Source organism: Pongo pygmaeus, chromosome 18, assembly GCF_028885625.2.
Source record: "Pongo pygmaeus isolate AG05252 chromosome 18, NHGRI_mPonPyg2-v2.0_pri, whole genome shotgun sequence".
In the NCBI taxonomy this organism is placed as follows: domain Eukaryota; kingdom Metazoa; phylum Chordata; class Mammalia; order Primates; family Hominidae; genus Pongo; species Pongo pygmaeus.
Genome location: NC_072391.2, coordinates 33,843,468 through 33,864,417, shown reverse-complemented (window position 1 = coordinate 33,864,417; position 20,950 = coordinate 33,843,468). Strand labels below are relative to the sequence as shown.

Genomic DNA, 20,950 nt, shown 5'->3' with positions numbered 1-20,950 from the left:
AGCAGGGTCTGCCACAAAGCAGGTTCTCAATGCATAGTTATTAAATGTATATAAGAGCAAATATATGTTACAGAGAACTTTCTGTATGCTTGTCACTTACATGAATCACCTGTGAGATGGGTATGCTTGTTCCCCAATGTTGCAGATGAAGAAACTGAGGTGCCCAGAGTCACTGATGGATGTTTCAAGCATGAGAACTGGACTCTGAAACCCAAAAGCCCATGCTCAGAACCATTCCCCTCTCTTGCCCTCTTCAAGGGCTGGCCTGGCTCCCCATGGTGCCCACACACGCCAACCCCTTTTCTTTTCTCTTTTCTTAATTTTAAATCTGTTTTGCAAATGTAACATCTGACCATTGGTAAATTGCTAAGATTTCAATCAATATAGTTAATAACCATGCACCAATGTCAACTTCTTGGTAATGTTAACAATAGTGGAAATTGAATGAGGAGTAGAGGGGAATTCTTTATGCTCTTTGCAACTCTTCTTTTCTAATTTTTTTTTTTTTTTTTAGAGATAGTGTCTCACTCCGTCACCCAGGCTGGAGTGCTGTGGTGTGATCTCTGCTCACTGCAAGCTCTGCCTCCTGGGTTCATGCCATTCTCCTGCCTCAGCCTCCCGAGTAGCTGGGACTACAGGTGCCCGCCACCACGCCTGGCTAATTTTTTGTGTTTTTAGTACAGATGGGGTTTCACCGTGTTAGCCAGGATGGTCTCTATCTGACCTCGTGATCCACCCACCTCGGCCTCCCAAAGTGCTGGGATTACAGGCATGAACCACTGCGCCTGGCCCCCTCCTAATCTTAAAATTTTAGAAAGTTACATTCATTTTACCTGAGTTCCTTTCTCAAGAAACTGATCTCTCGGCCTTCCAGATAGTATTAAGGAATTGAAATTTACCAGATCACTATATGCAGACAAGGAGATGCCAGACTGCTCAACCATCATGATTGCCTAACCAACCACCTGCATCCTGTTGACCAGATTCTCTTCCTTACCCCTTCCTAATATTTTCCCAGGAAAAAAAAAAAAGAATAGGGATGTATCACAATGTAACACATGGTTACATTTCTTCCTTGCTACCTCTAATTTTAGTGGGTTGAGGAGATGGATTTGAGGCTCTTTCCATCTCCTCAGCTGCAGCACCCAATTAAAGCCTTCTTCTCTGGCAATACTCATTCCCTCAGTGATTGGCTTTCTGTGCAGTGAGTAGCAGGATCTAGACAGAACCCTTGATGTTGCTGCAACAATTGAGTGAGTGAGTTTGACCAATCATTTATGACCTCTCCAAGCCTCATTTTATTAATCTAGAAAGAGAGGTTGATATGAGCTAGATCATGGCTCACAGTAAATGCCCAAAATGGGCAAGCTCTGGGGCCAGTACTAGGCACATAAAGTTATAAAGCAGAAGTAAAGGCAGAGGGTGTGCAGGGCACCCTGAGCTTAAATTCCTACCATGACCCCTGATTGGAAAAGATGTGCTAGGAAAGGTATCTCTCTGGTCCCCAGCAGTTTAACCCTCCAAGCTTGTATTTAAACTAGAAGTTTCTAGATCACCAGCCCTCATCCTCCATCACCTCCACCACTCCTGTCCCTGGGTAGCCTTACTTTTGTTTTGTTTTGAGATCAGTGATTAAACCTGCTGGCGCATACCAGGGCTGCCAGGGTGCTCAGCTCTTATTTGCTGGTGCCACCGCTCACGAAGCATGCATCTCCCTGGGGTGGCATTTGGGGATGGGAAGATGGATTTAGCTGCCTCTTCCCCCAGAAGTGACTCAGCTCCTGGAAGCTCAGTGACAGCAATGGCAGTTGGAGCCCTGGGGACGTCTGTGCCTTCATGCTTTGCTGTCTCCATACAGCAAGCAAGCTCTTGCTTGGAAGTGTGTGTGAGAGACTCGTTGTCTCTAGCCAGCTTGAAATGCTCCTCCCATTTCTTCCCATGATTTGTCCTCCTCGTGGAGACATTCCTTGGCCGCTGTCGGATGCCTGCCTTCTAGTTGGAAAATGTGATCAAGAAAGGAACAGTCTAGCAGACTAATTTCTATCACACAAGTTCAGACTGGAAAGAAACTGACTGTGCGTGATATTCATTTATTCAGGTCCTGTATCAGCGTTTTTCACTCTGATCTGAAGACCTCCTTCATGAAGTTCCCTGGACACAACACCCCAACCCAGGTTTATCCTAATCCTTGGAAGTGGAGGCAGGGAATTGTTTCTTAAACAACCTCCCTAGATATTCACCTTGCCCACTGATGTCTGGGAATAACTACTCCCACTGTATCTAAAGCAATACAGTCTACTCAGTTTTGTTATGATGATGACGGTACTTACGTAGGGAGGTAGTTCTTACATGAATATGGTTGATTACAACAAGAGCTTTGGAGTAGGACAGATCTTGTTTTAAATCTCACCTCCATCACTTACTCCCTTTCCTGAGCCTCGACTTCCTCATCTATGAAATGGGATAACAGCACTGACCACCCAGGGCTGTTCTGAGAATCAGATAAGGTAATGCACAGGTGCTGGCATGTGATAAATGCTCGACAAGTGTTAGTTATTATTGTTACTGGGTAAACCTGACTTTCATAACTTTTAAACTGGAGAAATTACAGTATACCATCCAGGGAAGGGGTTAGCCAACTTTTTCTATAAAGAGCCAGGTAGTGAATATTTGAGGCTTCGTGGGCCAGGGAGTCTCTGTGGCAACTACTCAGTTTTTGCAATGCAAAAGCAGCCATAAATGACATGTAAACAAATGAGCGAGATCAGTGTTCCAGAACAACTCCACTTACAAAATCAAGCATGGGGCTGCATTTGCTCCCCTGGCCACAGGGTATCAACCCCTGGCCTAAGGTATTGTGCAGACTGAATGAGATGAGATTCATTCCTGTAATCCCAGCGCTTTGGGAGGCTGAGATGGGCATATCACTTGAGCTCAGGAGTTGGGAGACCAGCCTGGGCAACATGGCAAAACCCCATCTCTACAAATAGTACAAAAAAAGTCACTGGGTGTGGTGGAGCAAACCTGTAATTTCAGCTACTCAGGAGGCTGAAGTGAGAGGACTGCTTGAGCCCGGGAGGTTGAGGCTGCAGTGAGCCAAGATCATGCCACTGCACTCCAGCCTGGGAGACAGAGCGCAACCCTGCCTCACCAAAAAAAAAAAAAAAAAAAAAAATGAGGTTTACAATGAGCCCAACACAGTGCCGGGTGCAGAGACAGCTCATGGCAAGAGAGGATTCTAACAATTTGTATCTGATTCAAGCTTTAGGCTTCGTTCCTTTCTCTTGGGGAAGAAAAACATCCTTGAGCAAGACTTTTCAACGTGGTCTTTATTCCATTCTTTGCCCCAAATCCAAGCTAAGCACCTGGAGCCTGGCACCACCGCCTCCATCCTCCCCCAGGGATGGAGGTAAAATGCCAGTTCCTGGGATGTGATTAATTCTCTTCGTCCCACGCCTCGCCCCAGGGTGTGTTGCCGTTTTCAGCATCTGTCCCATGGAAATCAGGTTGCCCATCTGAACTGTGATGAGAAAAACAAGGATACTCATATTGTGGGGTGGTTAACTATGCACTTTCACAGGCACAAATGCATTCATCCCTCACCAGGAGGCTGGATTACGTGGTTAAGGTCACATGGTTGTGGAGTGGAGGGGAGAGAGGGAGAAGAGAGAGAGCACGCAAGCTGGGTTTGAATACTATCTCTGCAATGATTGGGCTGTGTGATGTTGAACAAGTCACTTTCCTTCTCTAAGCCTCAGAGTCATCTCTGTAAAATAGAGATTAAAAGAGATAATACACAGAAAGCCTCCAGCACAGGTAACTATTGAACTCTTGTGCAGAGGAGGAAACTGACGCAAAGACATAAAAGGACTTATTCGAGGTCTTGCAGCTGATGACTAGTGTCAAATGAGGATTTCTGACACTGCCCCCGCCCAGCTGGTTTTTGCCAGACCCCAATTCCCCCATGCACTTCCCTCACCCCCGGCCACCTCCTGGGACTCCTGCTGCTTCCAGCCAAGGCTGTGCTCCATGTGCAGGGTCTAAAACCCCTGGAGAGAGCGACATTATTGTCAGGAAGCTTGCAAGGCTGTGGCCATTCTTGTGGGTTTGTGGCCTCCTGAAGTTCATGTGCATCTTAGAACATCAGAATGTGCCCTTATTTGGAAATAAGGTCTTTGCAGGGGTAATTCAGATCAGGATCCAGATGAGCTCACATTGGATTAGGGTGGGCCCTAAATCTAATGAGACAGAAAGGGACACACAGAACCACCCGGAGGAAGACCCTGTGAAAACAGAGGCAGAGGTTGAAGTGATGCTATTTCTTTCAGTGGCAAAAATCGCAATTATTTTTGCACCAACCTAATACTACAAACCAAGGAGCCACCCGGGGCTGCAAGGGCCAAGAAAGGATCCATCCCTAGAGCCTTTGGAGAGCGCGTGACCCTGCCAACACCTTGGTTTCGGACTTCTGGCTTCCCGAACTCCAAGAGATTAAATTCCTTTTGTTTTAAGCCTCCCCATTGGCCAGGAATTGTTATGGCACCACGCTTGACTCTGAGATAGGAATGAATGGGAGGTGTCGGACTTAGAACAGCTGCCTGGACCAGAGGCAGCTGTGAGGGTCAAAGAGCATGAATTTGAAGCCAGACCTGGACTCAGCTCTTTCCCTTGCCAGCGCTGAGCCTTTGTTTCTTTGTGAAAATGAGACCCTACTGAACCTGCTGGCTTATGGCGAGGATTAAAAGAGGTGATGGGCAAAGCAGGTGCGGCGGTCACAACGAGGGCAATTGCAAGCATATATTAAACGTGACGTGCCAGGGTAATTCATCCCTCACGTATGTTTTGGGTGGTGGGCTCCCTTACAGAGGAGAAACAGAGCTGCTGAGAGGTTAACCAACTCCCCAAGGCCACACAGCCAGGGAGGGGCAGAACTGGAACTCAAACCCAGCCCATCTGATTTGGTAAGGCTGGTCTTCTAGCTTGGTAGCATCACAGCACACAGTAGCACTCAATATTAATATCTTTTTTTTTTTTAGACAGAGTCTCACTCTGTCCCTTAGGCTGTAGTGTAGTGGTATGATCTCGGCTCACTGCAGCCTCTGCCTCCCAGGTTCACGTGGTTCTTGTGCCTCAGTCTCCCAAGCAGCTGGGATTACAGGCACCTGCCAGCATGCCAGGCTAATTTTTGTATTTTTAGTAGAGACTGGATTTCACCATGTTGGTCACACTGGTCTCAAACTCCTGACCTCAGGTGATCCACCCGCTTCAGCCTCTCAAAGTGCTGGGATTACAGGTGTGAGCCACCATGCCCAGCCAATATTAATATTTCGATCCTATTCCTCCCTCCTTCCCTCCTTTCTCAAGCCTGTCCTCACTGCTTCAATCCCAGGAGCCACCACAGCGTGGTGTCAGGGACAGTAGTAGGACCCGAAATTGGATTCCAGGGGCCTTGAAGCATAACCAGATGGCCCCAGGAGATCTTTAGCCAGCACATCACATGAGACATTTCCTACAAATCCTCTACAGACAGACATCGCTCCCTCTCCCCAAGCCACAGCCTAAGGCGGCTCCTCTGACCTCTCTCCTTCCTGCTTCTCTTTGACACTCCCTCCTCTCCCTCCACTGTGTCTCCCTTTTCACCCTTCCCTGGCACAGGCTCGGCCAGGTGGCCAGATAATCTTCGGGACCTGCCATCTTTAGAAGGCAGGGAGGAGGTGATTGTGAATCTCTCCAATTTCACGTTTTTCCCATTCACCCACCTCCGCTCTCTTCTTCCCGCTTATACAGTTGTTCGGTGACCCCCTCTCCAACCCAGTAGCAGGTTCTGCACTATTTATGTTTTGCACTTATCTGTTTCATGAAATATTGGCGCTCCCAGAAAATATAAAAGAAGCACACATTGCTCTGAGATGCTGAACTCAAAGAGGAGAAAATCTTTAATAGGCTGATGACCGACAGGTCAAATTTTTTCCTCTCCCCATATAATTGCTTGGCCTTTTCCATTGCCTTTGTTATTGTTTCTCTTGAAAACTGGGAGTTGTCAGGCCGGGCATGGTGGCTCGTGCCTGTAATCCCAGCACTTTGGGAGGCCAAGGCTGGCAGATTACCTGAGGTCAGGAGTTCAAAACCAGCCTGGCCAAAATGGCAAAACCCTGTCTCTACTAAAAATACAAAAAACTAGCCAGGCGTGGTGACATGCGCATGTAGACCCACCTACTTGGGAGCCTGACGCAGGAGAATTGCTGGAGCCTGGGAGGCAGAGGTTGCAATGAGCGGAGATTACATCACCACGCTCCAGCCTGAGCAACAGAGCAAGACTTGCTATCAGAAAAAAAAAAAAAAAAAAAAAAGAAAGGGAATTGTCTCAGAGAGAAGGAAGAGAGGCCATTCATTTCAATGTGAGAATCAACTCTGGAGAATTACCTTCTTCCTGTCTCTTTAGCAAAATAAGGTGTTTTGATTGGTGGAGGGGAGGCAGATAATTTTGGCACATGGAATGGACACATCAGGGGGTAGGTAATGGAAAGGAACTCCAATTTACCGAGAATCCAGTGTCTGCTGAACAACTCAAGGCCAGGAGAGTCCCGCAGGTGGACAAATGCATCAGGTGGGCTCCTGGAAGAGGGCGCTGTTCTATCTAGAGATCCAAGCAGGCAGGGACTGACTTCAGGGAAGCCTGCAAATCACAGCGCCCTAAGCCCTGTGCAGGTGTGCAAGGGCCAGGGCCCCAGGACATAGGAGGCAGTTGGACAGGTAGAAACAGGACAACTTTCACTGGGCACAGTGACTCACACCTGTAAGTAATCCCAGCATTTTGGGAGGCTGAGGCAGGAGGATTGCTTGAGGCCAGAAGTTCCAGACCAGTCTGGGCCACATAGCGAGACCTCATCTCTACAAAAAGAAAAAAGAAGACTGGGTGCGGTGGCTCACACCTGTAATCCCAGCATTATGGGAGGCCAAGGAAGGCTGATCACTTGAGGTCAGGAGTTCAAGACCAGCCTGGCCAACATGGTGAAACCCCAACTCTACTAAAAATACAAAAATTAGCTGGGCATGGTGGCACGAGCCTGTAATCCAAGCTACTCAGGAGGCTAAAGCAGGAGAATCGCTTGAATCTGGGAGGCGGAGGTTGCAGTGAGCCTGGGCAACAGAGGGATACTCCGTCTCAAAAAAAAAAAAAAAAAAAGAAAGAAAGAAAAATGAAAAAGAGAACAACTTTCCAAATCATGGGTATAAGGTATACCAACTTTCATTATTCCTTGAGTACAAGGAAAAAGACAGATGCCCTTGTAGAACTGAGGTGTGGGGTGGGCTCCATCTTGGGGGTGGGTGTGGAAGGAATTAGCAGATACAGGTGATGTGATGGTGTCTCAGGGTACACCAAAAGCATCTCCTGCCCCGAGTCTCCCCCACTACCGATCAAAGGCTTTGAATAGCGCATCCCTTATATCTCAGCCATTCACCCTAGAAACACAGCCCGAAGGAACCCCGTAGATGTGTGCGAAGATTTCACTTTGAGAACGTTCTTCACTGGAACATTCTTACGGTGAAAATAATTCCTACATTTTTTTCCTACAGTGGGGAAAAAATTGGAAACAACCTACATGTCTGTGGATTGCTGAAGTGCTTCATGATACAGCCGCAAATAGAAAACCGCCCCGCCTTCCATGCTGCCGCCGAGGAAAACCATCCAAGGACAGGCAGGAGTGCTTATGGCATGTTGCTAGGTGAAAAGAACACATAATGAAATAGTGAAGTCCTAACTTTATATTAGAAAAATAAGACCTACATCACAGTGGATATATGTATATGTATATAATAGTATAAATATATATTCACACGCATATATATTAACATTTTAACTGCTAACATTTTAGTGTACTTTTTCAGTCTCTCAAAAAGTGTGTCTGGCCAGGCGCGGTGGCTCATGCCTATAATCCTAGCACTTTGGGAGGCTGAGGCGGGTGGGTCATGAGGTCAGGAGTTCGAGATCAGCCTGGCCAACATGGTGAAACCCCATCTCAACGAAAAATACAAAAATTAGCTGGGTGTGGTGGCATACACTTGATATCCCAGCTACTTGGGAGGCTGAGGCAGGAGAATCACTCGAACCCGGGAGGTGAAGGTTGCAGTGAGCCAAGATCATGCCACTGCACTCCAGCCTGGGCGACAGGGTGAGACTCCGTCTCAAAAAAGAAAAAAAGAAAGTGTGTCTGTGTATATTATACATATTATATATATAAAACCATATATATTCATATATATATATACACACATATATATGTATATGTATGTATGCTCACGCTTGTAATCCCAGCACTTCAGGATGCCAAGTTGGAAGGATCGCCTGAGGCCAGGAGTTTGAGACCAGCCTGGGCAACATAGTGACACCCCCATCTATACAAAAAATAAAAATTAAAAAATTACCCAGGTGGGCCTGTAGTCCCAGCTACTTGGGAGACTGAGGCAGAAGGGTCCCTTGAGCCCAGGGTTCGAGGCAGCAGTGAGCTATGATTGCACCACTGCACCCCAGCTTGGATGACAGAGTGAGGCCTAGTCTCAAAAACAAACAAAAAAATACTTACACTACTTAGTAGTAGTATTACTGTAAGATAATTATGATAAAACTTTCTTCTGCCTAGAGTCGGCTGGTCTTAGAGGCTTAGACCACAGGGCAAAGTGGTCCTGGTCAGGGGGAGCAGAGGCTCAGAATCTGGGACCAAGCAGGGGCTGACAAGGCCTTAATCAGGCTTTTGTGAGCCCACTTGGGAGCCTCCACTAGCCATCATAACAAAGTTCCCAGCCAGGCATGGTGGCCTCACGACTGTAATCCCAGCACTTTGGGAGGTCGAGGCGGGCGGATCACATGACCTCAGCCTGGTCAACATGGTGAAACCCCATCTCTACTAAAAATACAAAAATTAGCCTGGCCTGGTGGTGTGCACTTGTAATCCCAGCTACTTATAAGGCTGAGGTGGCAGAATCGCCTGAACCTCGGAGGCAGAGGTTGCAGTGAACTGAGATTGAGATCACACCGCTGCACTGCAGCCTGGGCAAGAGAGCATGATTGTGTCTCAAAAAACAAAAACAAGGCCGGGCGCGGTGGCTCATGCCTGTAATCCCAGCACTTTGGGAGGCCAAGGCAGGCAGATCACAAGGTCAGGAGATCGAGACCATCCCGGCTAACATGGTAAACCCCATCTCTACTAAAAAAAATACAACAAATTAGCCGGGCATGGTGTCGGGCGCCTGTAGTCCCAGCTGCTCAGGAGGCTGAGGCAGGAGAATGGCGTGAACCCGGGAGGCGGAGCTTGCAGTGAGCGGAGATCGCTTCACCGCACTCCAGCCTGGGCGACAGAGCCAGACTCCCTCTAAAAACAAAAAAAGCAAACAAATGAAGTTCCTTTGGAAAACATGTTTTCTGGTTTCCAAATGGTGTGCTCACGAATACACATTTGCGGCACAGGCTGAAGTCTGTCCTCAAGGCGTATGATGGTCGCGGAGCAAGGCTGTGCCCTGGAACCGTGTCAGGGTCTGTCCCATGGTGCAGCCTTGGGGTCCTGATGCTTGTATTTCCTGTTTCCTGCACAGATCAGCTGGACATCATCTCCATGGCGGAGACAACCATGATGCCAGAAGAGATTGAGCTGGAGATAGCAAAAATTCAGCGTCTCCGGGAAGTCTTGGTCCGCCGGGAGTCTGAGCTCAGGTTCATGTGAGTGTTTTGGGGATGTGGCCGAGGAAAGAAGTGTGTGGAGGAGAGAGGAAAACCAAATATTTGTTGATCACCTACTGTGTGCCAGGCACTGAGACAAAGGCATTATGCACGCTTTTAAAAGCCTCATTTGATTCTCGCCACCACCCAGGGAAGTGGATATTGTCATCTCCTGTTTTAAGCAAGACCCTGAAGTTGGAATTGAATTCAGGCCAATCTGACTCCAAAACCTTTGCTCTTTCTGTATCACCCGCGGGGAAGAAAGAGGGAGGGGAAAGCAGAGGTTGTGGCCTGTGGTGTTGTCTTTTACGAGCACACACTCTGCTCTCAGATAGGCCTGAGTTTTTTTTTAAGCCTGTCAGCTTGGGCAGGTTACTTGGACTCTCTGAATTTAAGTTCCCTCATTTCTAAAGTGGGGGAAAATAACAAGATGGGGTCTCTAGCAACATCAGAGTCACGTGGGTTGAACGTTCATTATCTACAGAGCACAGCATTCCTGAAGAGTTGCAGGTAGTCTTTCAAGACAAACTCTCATTTAAAAAGTTGGGCTCTGAGTGTGTGGTGGTGCACACCTGTGGTTCCAGCTACTCAGGAGGCTGAGGTGGGAGGACTGCTTGAGTCCTGGAGTTCAAGGATGCAGTGAGCTATGATCACATCACCGCACTCCAGCTTGGGTGACAGAGAGAGACCCTGTCTCTAAAAAGTACAAATTAAGGCCAGGCGCAGTGGCTCACACCTGTAATCACAGCACTTCGGGAGGCTGAGGCGGGATGATCTCTTGAGCCTAGGAGTTCAAGACCAGACAGGGCAATGTAGCCAGACCCTGTCTCTACAAAAAATAAAATTAGCTGTGTGTGGCTGTGTGTGCCTTTGTCCCAGCTTCTCAGGAGGATGAGGTGGGGGGATCGGTTGAGCCCACAGGTTCAAGACTGCAGTGAACTATGATCATACCATTGCATTCCAACCTGGGAGACAGAGCGAGAGCCTGTCGCCAAAAGAAAAAAATTAAAAATACAAAAAATATAAAAACATCAAATTAAAATGAAAAAATTTTTTAAAAAATTGAACAATGAGAGGTTACAAGTAAAACCAAACCAAACCAGAGGTTAAGAGGCAACCTGGCTGGAAAATTCCCTGCGCTGCTTGTCAGCTCACCCACCCACCCACCCTCCACTGGAAGCAGCAGGAACATCAAATCTTTTAGACAGGCACTAAGCCCCTCCCCTATTCTTTCACTGATTTTTCACAACACCAAGAGGCTGAGTCTGTGATCATCCCATTTTGCAGATGAGGAGACTGAGGCTTGAAGAAACAAAATAACCTGCTCAAGGCCTCCCAGCTAGTAAATGGGGAGTTAGGGTTCAGACTCGGCTCTTTCTGCCTTCAAAACACCTATTCTTTATAAATTTTTAGTTACTTATTTAGAGAGAGGGTCTTGCTCTGTCATCCAGGGTGGAATGCAGTGAGGCCGTCTTAGCTCACTGCAGCCTCGAACTCCTGAAAGCCCATACTCTCACTAGGACATTATATGACCTTCCCTCTCGCCGCATAAATGAACTGCAGTATTCACAGCTGTCATTTATCCAGCCCTTTGCATGTGCCCGACCCTGAGCTAAATGCTTCCCATGCATAATTCCTTCTCACAGACATCTCTGGGGAAGGTTCTAGAACATTTCCACTTTATGGCTAAGAAATATCTTCCCTTTGGTCTGGAAATAAGCTAAAATGATACATGAGCATTCAGAAACAATCCTTTCCTCCCTGTGTTTTAAAAGGAAGACAGAGAGGCCAGGTGTGGTGGCTCACATCTATAATCCTAGCACTTTGAGAGGCCGAGGCGGGTAGATCACTTGAGGCCAGGAGTTTGAGACCAGCCTGGCCAACAGGGCAAAAACCCATCTCTAGTAAAAATACAAGAAATTTAGCCACGTGTGGTGGCATGCACCTATAATCCCAGCTACTTGGGAGGCTGAGGCACAAGAATCATTTGAACCTGGGAGGTGGAGGCTACAGCGAGCTGAGATTGTACCACTTCACTCCAGCCTGGGCAACAGAGTGAGAAACTATCTCAAAATAATAATAATAAAATAAAAGGAAGACAGAGAACATGAGTCTTGCTTTTAAGTACTAAAGATCCCTTTGTTTAAAAAAAAAAACTACAAAAATACAAAAAATTTAAAAATACAAATACAAATTAAAAATTTTAAAAATATATATTTATTTTCATTTACCTAATGGTGCTGCTGCAGGAACAATGGTTACCACTGTGCATTTACTGACATTTACTGTGTGCGCGTGTGTGTGTGGATGTGGGTGTGTGGACGTGTGTATGGATATTTGTGTGGATGTGTGTGGATGTGTATGTGTATATGTGTGTGGGGGTGTTTGTGTGTGGGTGTCTGGATGTGTGTGTGTATGTGTATTGTGGATGTGTGTGTGTGGATGTATGGGTGTGTGGATGTGTGTGTGAGGATATGTGTGTGCATGTGTGGATGTGGGTGTGGATGTGTGCGTGTGTGTGTATATGTGCATGTGGATATGTGTGTGCATGTGTGGATATGTGTGTGGGTGTGATGTGTGTGTGTGTGGATGTGTGTGTGGATGTGTGTATGTGTATGTGTGTGTGTGTATGGATGTACACATGCCTGTCACTTATCCCAGGCTTAAGGACAAGAATAGCTAGCATTTCTTAAGAGGCAGCTCTGCAGTAAGCTCCTGACTTGTGATCTCACTGAATGTCCTCATCTAGCCCATGAATCTGACCACTTAGGAACAAATGTCAACAGTAGACCCTTGGATAAATCAAATTATCTAAAGGATACAGAAGGACCTGAGTGTTATTAGGACATAGATCAGGGATTCTGTGACATTTTCCAGGGGAGAGACCACCTTCCAGGCCCCCAGATGTCTTGCTGGAATGGAGTCCTACAGACAGTATTGGATGATGATGACGCGCCCCAACCAAGCTCAGCCTTGTATGGTGTGTAGCCTGCCCGGTGGTGCACCTGCCTCATCAATCTCAGAGATACACGGTGGATGCTAAGGCGGCCAGGACAAAGGACACAGTACACTCAGATCTGCACAAAGTCCTCATCCATCATCCTCAGCCCTCCAGGCCAACAGGCTTTGAGCCAAGGCCCTGCTTGAATTCACTTTCTCGGCTGTTTCTCAGAAATGGTTTTTCCCGAAGCTGTGGGGCTTATCCTGTGAGTGTGTCCTGTTCTTATCTCCATTTTGGATGGGAAGGAATGGGAGGTTACAAAATTAGCCTGATGCTGCATTAGCTAATAAGTAGCCAAGCTAGGATGCAGTCTGACTCCAGAATGTTTATTAAGTGAATCAGTGAAGGAAGGAAGGAGGGAAGGGAGGGGGAGAGGGAGGGGAGAGGAGGAGAGGGGAACGGAGGAAGGAAGGAAGCTTTGACTATAAACTACCAAGATAATTCCATCAAGTTTATAAACTCTATGAGGGCAGAGACCTTATCCAATTTCCTCACAATGTCTTCCCAGCATTTGGAACAGTGCCTGGCACTTAGTGTCATGAATATTTGTCAAATGTGCAATAAGTTATTCTTTCTCACTCCATCCTTACCCCAACAATCCTCTTACACACACACATACACGTGAGACACTCTTGGCACAGAGTAGGAGAGAGAGAAAAAAGTTTCAGACCCTACTGATCATTTTCAGGCTCAGGCGAGGAAGCTTTAAGTGACAGGAATGTGACAGCCCTGGGCTGAAAGACTCCCAGTGACCGTAGTGTGATAGCCGCGGTGAGATGTGTTTTGTCACACCTGCTGCGAAGTAATCACCTTAATTCCCATCAGCTGCTGCGGAGACCGTGCGAGTCAGCCCCTATTTCGTGGTTGAGAATGTGTCTCACTTCCATGGCTTCTTGCAGCATTGATGCTTTTATTTTTATTTCTTGAGACAGAGTCTCGCTCTGTTGCCCAGGCTGGAGTGCAGTGGTGTGATCTCGGCTCACTGCAACCTCCGTCTCCTGGGTTCAAGCAATTCTTGTGCCTCGGCCTTCCAAGTAGCTGGGACTACAGGTGCCTGCCACCATGCCCAGCTAATTTTTGTATTTTTAGTAGAGACAAGGTTTCACCATGTTGGCCAGGCTGGTCTTGAACTCCTGGCCTCAAGTGATCCAGCCTCCTTGGCCTCCTTAGGATTACAGGTGTGAGCCACTGCACCCAGCCTGCATTGACTCTTTTCAGCATGAGTGAGGGGTGGGCTGCCTGCCCCACCCCCAAAGCCCTGGCACCCTGACATTTAGATTATTTCATGGGCTTCCTTTTTCTCAGCTGATTTACCTTGTCCTTTCCCCCAAGATCCACAGCCCCTGCCTGTTCTCCCTCTTTTCCTGCCATGACAGTGAGGAAGAAGAAGAGGGAGATTTCCCTGCTCCCAGGGAACTGGTGAGAACTCGGGAGATGCGGGATCAGAGGTCATCATCCTGGCTCTCTCACGTCCTTGGGCTGTGACCTTGGACACATGATGGAGCACACAGAGTTGCTGTTTCCCATGGGCACTGATATGCCACACTGAGTGCTACGTCCCTTGCATGCATTCACCCCTTAATTTTAGCTTCTTGAGTCCTCACAAGAACCCCAGTAGAGTGAGTTCTATCTCTTTTATTTTATGAATGAGGAAATTGAGGTGGGAGAGGCAAAGTGACTTGTTCAAGGTCACCAGCTAGGATAAAGTAGTACCAGGATTTGAACCAAGGTGTCTGTCTCGTGGGGGCAGAGCCCTTAACCTTAAGCTGTTCTGTTACCTTTATTCTCAATGCCAGGACCCCTTTTCTCTCTGCCTTACTCTTCTGCAACGCAAGGACAAACCCCCGATTGGATGCCCCAGTCCCACACTGGGTCTTGTCTTGTTCCGCCATCTTGAATTGTGTGTGGTGGAACTTGGGCAGATTTTACTAAGTCAGGCTTTGGACTTTTCTGTACCATTGAAACGGACCCAATAGTCTGATCATAGATGTTCTTTTTTTTGAGACAGAGTCTCGATCTGCCGCCCAGGCTGGAGTGCAGTGGGGCGCGATCTGGGCTCACTACAAGCTCCACCTCCTGGGTTCACGCCATTCTCCTGCCTCAGCCTCCCGAGTAGCTAGGACTACAGGTGCCCGCCACCACGCCCGGCTAACTTTTTTTTGTATTTTTTAGTAGAGACGGGGTTTCACTGTGTTAGCCGGGATGGTCTTGATCTCCTGACCTTGTGATCCACCCGCCTTGGCCTCCCAAAGTGCTGGGATTACAGGCGTGAGCCACTGCGCCCGGCCCATAGATATTCTTTTGGATAAACACAGAAGTTGACCTTTCTGATCTTAAAGCTGGAAGCCCTCATTTGTCTTATCTGAGTTCCTTCCTCAGGAAAGGACCCCCAGGCCTCTCAAAAAATATCAAAGAACTGACACTCACCAGATTACCACATCCAGACGATGAGATGCCAGACCTCTCATTCATCATGATTGCTTCCTTGCTCCTCCCGAGTTCCTGTTTTCTTATACATTGTTACATTTCTTCCCTGTATAAACTCCTAGTTTTAGTTGGTCAGGGAGATGGATTTGAGACTGAGCTCCCATCTTCTTGGGTGCAGCATGCGATTAAAATCTTCCTTGGCAATACTTATCTTCTCAGTGATGGGCTTTCTGTGAGGCGAGCAGCAGGACCTAGACCAAAACCCCTGGTGTTTCAGTATCACCATTTCTCTGCACATAAACTGTTTATTTCAGAGACCAAAATGATGAGCTCCAATGTAGACAGTCAAGGTTTGTGAAGTCAATCTGCTGGGAATGTGCTGTAGAAAAAGAACCCGGTTCCCGTAAGAACTCTTAAGGACCACAACAGTTGGCATTTACAGAGCCCTTATTGTGGACCTAGGCTTGTGCTAAGCCCTTCCCACACATGCTCACATAACCCACATCAAATGCTTACTAACAGAAAGATGCATCAGGAACCACCCCAACCCAGGACACCCACTTGCCCTGAATCAGGCCCAGGAGGTCAAGTTCACAGACCAGCTATGAGTGAGCTCCCAGCAGGCAGGTGTGAACTCTGAGTGTGCTCCTCACTCTGAATTTCCAGTGTGTCTTCCCTTGCTGATTTCCCTTTGCTTGACCCCTGGTTTCCAATGTGCAAAATGGCATTTAGAGATCTCTCTCTTGAGGCTTGGCAATTTTATCAACTTTACTGGAACAGGGAAGTAACACAAAACCGCCTCCAGAAAACAGGCAGCAAACATCTGGCAGATAATGCTTGAAACGCCTGTGTTTTCCCCATTCTTGACCCTATGTTCCACCCACCTCCTAGTCCCTCCCACTGCTACCCCATCTCCCTACCCATCCTGCCCGCATCTTACTGCAGGCAAGAACTCTCAGAGGCTGTCAACAACCTCAGACTCATTTTCTCGCCTTCCTTCCAGCGCTAAATCACATCATTAGTTTTTAATAATTGTTCTCGCAGCCCCTCCGGCTTGCTTCAGCTTTTCCACGTCTAGTCTACCATCCTGCTCCTGCTGTTTATCTGGGTTTCAGATGATTAAGTATCTTTGGCCTCCAAATGGGGCAGGGGTGTGGTTATCTTCTTTTTACACCTGTTTGCTGGATTTTCATAAAAAGGGATAGTGTGCCCTGCCGCTCAGCTTGCTCTAGGCAAAAGCAGGTTTTAATCAGCCAGAGACAGAACTGCAGCAGTCAGGGAAGGTAGGCATGTGAAGGACATATTTCAAGAGCACAGCCTTTGAGTTCCAATATTTCCAGAGCCTGGGCTTGAAATCCAGTAACTTCGTTTTATTAAGAGGTACCAAGTGTGGTAAAGAGGTCAGGCCCTGGGAACCTGGCAGAGATTCAAAATGGGATAATAGAAAGTGCATGTATTGTGTTGAAAACCACACACACACACACACATACACACACACACACACACACGGAAAGTGTATGCATTGTAGATAGCAGTTCTTTTAAAACATTTTCTATGCTGGCTAGTTTTCTAGTGTTTTATTGTTTTGATTCATATAATCCTCACTACCACTATCCAGGCAGAAAATATCACATAGCCCTTATTTTATAGATGAGGAAACTGAGCACTGAGAGGTCAAGTCTCTTGCCCAGGGTTGTACAGTTTCCATGAAATAGTATTCTGGGTCCAGATGAAACAGGAAAAGTTCCCTTGTCCCCCTTGCAGGGTGTGTGATGTGGGAGTGGCTCGCTTCTTCAGCACCCTGCTGCTCAAACCTCTAGGGGAGCAAAGAGATGGGCCAGTTGTGGGGATCCGATCCCATGGCAGTGTCTAGGGGTGGATGTTTACAACTCCTGAAGCCTCTGTGGGTGTGTGTTACAGGGTGCTCTTTTAGTTTTGCTATCTATATGCGGCTTGTGTTAATTAGCTCAATTAGACCCTCTATCTTGTCCCAAGGACAGAGGGCTTTCTGTATCCCAGGTTCTTGCCTTGGTGCACCAGAAGAATCGGATCACACCTGGACTTGGAGAATGAGTGCGAGGTTTTATTGAGTGGAGGTAGCTCTCAGCAGATGGGGGAAGCCAGAAGGGGATGGAGTGGGAAGGTTTCCCCCTGGAGTCAGGCCGCTGAGCAGCCCGGGCTCTCCTCCAACTGCCCAGGCCAAACCCCACCTCATTCTGCCAGTAGATGGCCTGCCAGCGTCTGTCATGTGCTCTTCTGCCAGTGTGCTCTTCTTGATGTCTTCTTGACATCCAGCTGCTTGTGTTTTCTTCGCCGATCTGCAGCTCTTGACGTCCGGCAGCTTGTGTGTCGCCTGCTAGGGTCTTGGGGTTTTTATAGGTACAGGATGGGGGCGTGGCAGGCCAGGGTGGTCTTGGGAAATGCAACATTTGGGCAGGAAAACAAAAATGCCTGTCCTCACCTAGGACCGTGGGCACAGGTGTGGGGGTGGAGCCCTCACCAGGGACCATGCTCTCCTCTACCCAGCACTTCCCTTCCCTCCTTCTGTAGCATTTAAAGCTACCACGCCCTTCCCTTCTCACCACTTCCCTTCCATATCACAGAGTCCATGGTCTCAGTCATCAAGCTGTGGGGTCTCTCAACTAGCTTTGAATTCTACTTCTTACCAACTGTGTGGCCTGGAGCAAATATTTTGTCCTGTTTCAGCCTCAGCTTCCCCATCAGTACAAGGGGGACAGTGATATCTCCCTGCAGCATCATAGCAAGGGATGAAAACAGACACAGGTGTGAAATTGGGTGGCCCTTCCTAGGTAGTAAGCAATTCAAAATTCCCTTCCTTCCTTTCATTGTTCACGTTGTGCTTCGTGGGAGAGTAGGGCATCAGGGCTGCTTATAGTTTTCTCCAGAGAATTCCCAGAAAATATTCCTCTCCCCAAGAGAAGATGGGATTCACTGTGGTTTCCTTGAGACTCTCTGGGGAGATGCTGACTCTCTGAGAGTGGCTCTCAACCATTAAGTGCAACTCTACCCTGGGGCCTTGATTTTATTATGATGATTATTTAACTTTTTTTTATAAACCTACATTTTTTCCCCTTTAATGAGCTGATAATTCTGAAGTCTGTTAGGAAGAGCTTCAAGCCGAGGGCAAAATGAAGCATGTGTGTTTATGTAACTTGACACATTTCAGCCACATTCAGGAGCTCTCCATCACTCTAGTTGCACACAGGGTTTTAAATAGCTTCTTCCAGGAACAGGTCACTGTTGCTGGGGCCACTGTACATATTGGGTGGGAATAGATGCCCTTAATTGCAGAAGATCTAAAAAGCAATTTGTCTTGGACAAAATATACAAGAAGTTCAGGTGTAGGGGAGGGAAAGGAAGGAAGAAGAAATGGAGAGACTAAAGGGAGGAGAGAGAAGGGAGAATGTTCTAAGCTGGACTTCTGAATGGAAGGACCTTCCTCCTGAATTTCTAAATGTACTGGGAGGTGGGGAGGAAGGTGGGAATCTGTGTTGATTGAATGGAGAAATAAATGTTAGTCTGGGCGCAGTGGCTCATGCCTGTAATCACAGCACTTTGGGAGGCCGAGGCAGGTGGATCACCTGAAATCAGGAGTTCCAGACCAGCCTGGCCAACATGGCAAAACCCCATCTCTACTAAAAATACAAAAAAAAAATTAGCTAGGCATGGTGGGGTGCACCTGAAATCGCAGCTACTCGAGAGGCTTGAGGCACAAGAGTTGCTTTAACCTGGGAGGTGGAGGTTTCCATGAGCCAAGATTGTGCCACTGCACTCCAGCCTGGGTGACAGAATGAGACTCTGTCTCAAAGAAAATAAATAAATCAAATAAATGTTCTGCACTTGACAAGCTCTTGCTGCTGCAAGTTGTCTTTCATGGTCAGAACAAGTTTCCAGAAAGAAAATACTTTCCAGAAGTTCATCTTCCTAGAACTGTATTACATTCTGCTCAGAGGACCACCTCTGAACCACCTAGACTCCACTGGGTTGGGAGGGAGATTACCATGTAAGACCCTGGTGATTGTCAATTTTATGCATCAACTTGACTGGGCCACAGGGTTCCCAGATGTTTGGCCAAAGATTCTTTGAGGTGTGTGTCTGCGAGAGCATTGGTGGATGAAATTAACATTTGAATTGGTAGACTGAGTAAAGCGGACTGCCCTCCCTAATGGAGAGGTGGGTGGGCCCCATCCAATCTGTTGAAGGCCTGACTACAACAGAAAGGGTGAGTAGGAGGGAAGTCCTGCTGCCTGACTGCTTGGGCTGGGACATTGGTCTTTTCCAGCCTTTGAACGCAAACTGAAACATCGGCTCTTCTTGGGTCTTCAGGCTGCCACCCTTTGGACTGGAACTTACACTGTCAGCTCTCCTGGGTCTCCAGCTGCCACCTATAGATCTTGGGACTTCTTGGCCTCCAAAATCCCATGAGCCAATTCCTTATCATAAATCTTTTTCCAGGCCAGGTGCAGTGGTTCACACCTGTAATTCCAGCACTTTAGGAGGCCAAGGTGGGAAGATCATTTGAGGTCAGGAGTTTTGAGACCAGCCTGGCCAATGTGGTGAAACCCTGCCTCTACTAAAAATACAAAAATTAGCTGGGTGTGGTGGCGTGTGCCTTCAGTCCCAGCTAGTTGGAAGGTCGAGGCAGGAGAATCACTTGAACTTGGGAGTTAGAGGTTGCAGTGAGCCAGGATTTTGCCACTGCACTCCAGCCTGGACAACAGAGTGAGACCCCATCTCAGAAAAAAAAAAAAAAAAGAAAGAAAGAAAGAAAAAGAAAAGAATAAAGAAAAAACAAATAAAATAAAATAAATCTCTTCAGTACTATTGGTTCTGTTTCTCTGGAGAACCCTGACTAATACAGCCCTTTTTATTCTCAGAAATTTTCATTTGGATAGTTTATCTGGTTAGCAAAGATCTAACGAGTTGGATAAAATGAAAATATAGGGAAATTGGCTCTACCTCTTTGGAAAACAGTTCAGTGTTACCTAGTAAAGATGAACAGGTGATTATAACCTGCAGTTTTGCTCCTGGGTCTACCCCTGGTTAGCCACTAGCTTCATGTGGTATCTCAGTTTAAATTAATTAAAATTAAATAGCATTTAAAATTCAGTCTCTCAGTAGTCTGAGCCATATTTCAAGTACTCATTAGTAAATAATGGCTAGTGGCTACCCTATTGGAAAGCATACATTTGTATAGAACATTTCTATTGTTGTAGAACATTTTATTCACCAGCACTGCCCTAGAGAAACTACACATGAGCATCAGGAGGCATGTTCCAAAATGTTCATAACTGCCTCATTTGTGGTCTAGCTCTACCACAGAATACTATACAGCAGAGAAAAAAAAATGAGCAACAGGTATGAACATGAAAGCATCTCAAAAACAAGATGTTGAACAACAGGTTTATATAAAGTGTATAAAAGTAAAAAATATAGGCCAGGCGTGGTGGCTCATGCCTGTAATCCCAGCACTTTGGGAGGCCAAGGCGGGTGGATCACAAGGTCAGGAGATCGAGACCATCCTGGCTAACATGGCGAAACCCCGTCTCTACTAAAAATACAAAAATTAGCTGGGTATGGTGGTGTATGCCTGTAGTCCCAGCTACTTGGGAGGCTGAGGCAGGAGAATCACTTGAACCCGGGAGGCAGAGGTTGCAGTGAGCTGAGATCCCACCACTGCACTCCAGCCTGGGCAACAGAGTGAGACTGCATCTCAAAAAAAAAAAAAAAACTAAAAAACATAATTGTTCAGACCTTCATATGTGGGTGGTAAACGATAAAAATAA

The 20,950-nt window shown here is 47.1% G+C and overlaps 1 protein-coding gene across 2 annotated transcripts in view; it reads left to right on the top strand.

Moving 5' to 3' along the window:
* LOC129015211 (bMERB domain-containing protein 1-like) overlaps positions 1-20,950 on the top strand; it is a 109,260-nt gene that overhangs the window by 34,399 nt on the left and 53,911 nt on the right. For both annotated transcript variants that reach the window (XM_063654991.1, XM_054452828.2), the window contains one exon: positions 9,592-9,715. In XM_063654991.1, the coding sequence (XP_063511061.1) occupies positions 9,612-9,715 (104 nt within the window). In that variant the 5' untranslated portion in view covers positions 9,592-9,611. The remainder of the gene's footprint in view (positions 1-9,591; positions 9,716-20,950) is intronic.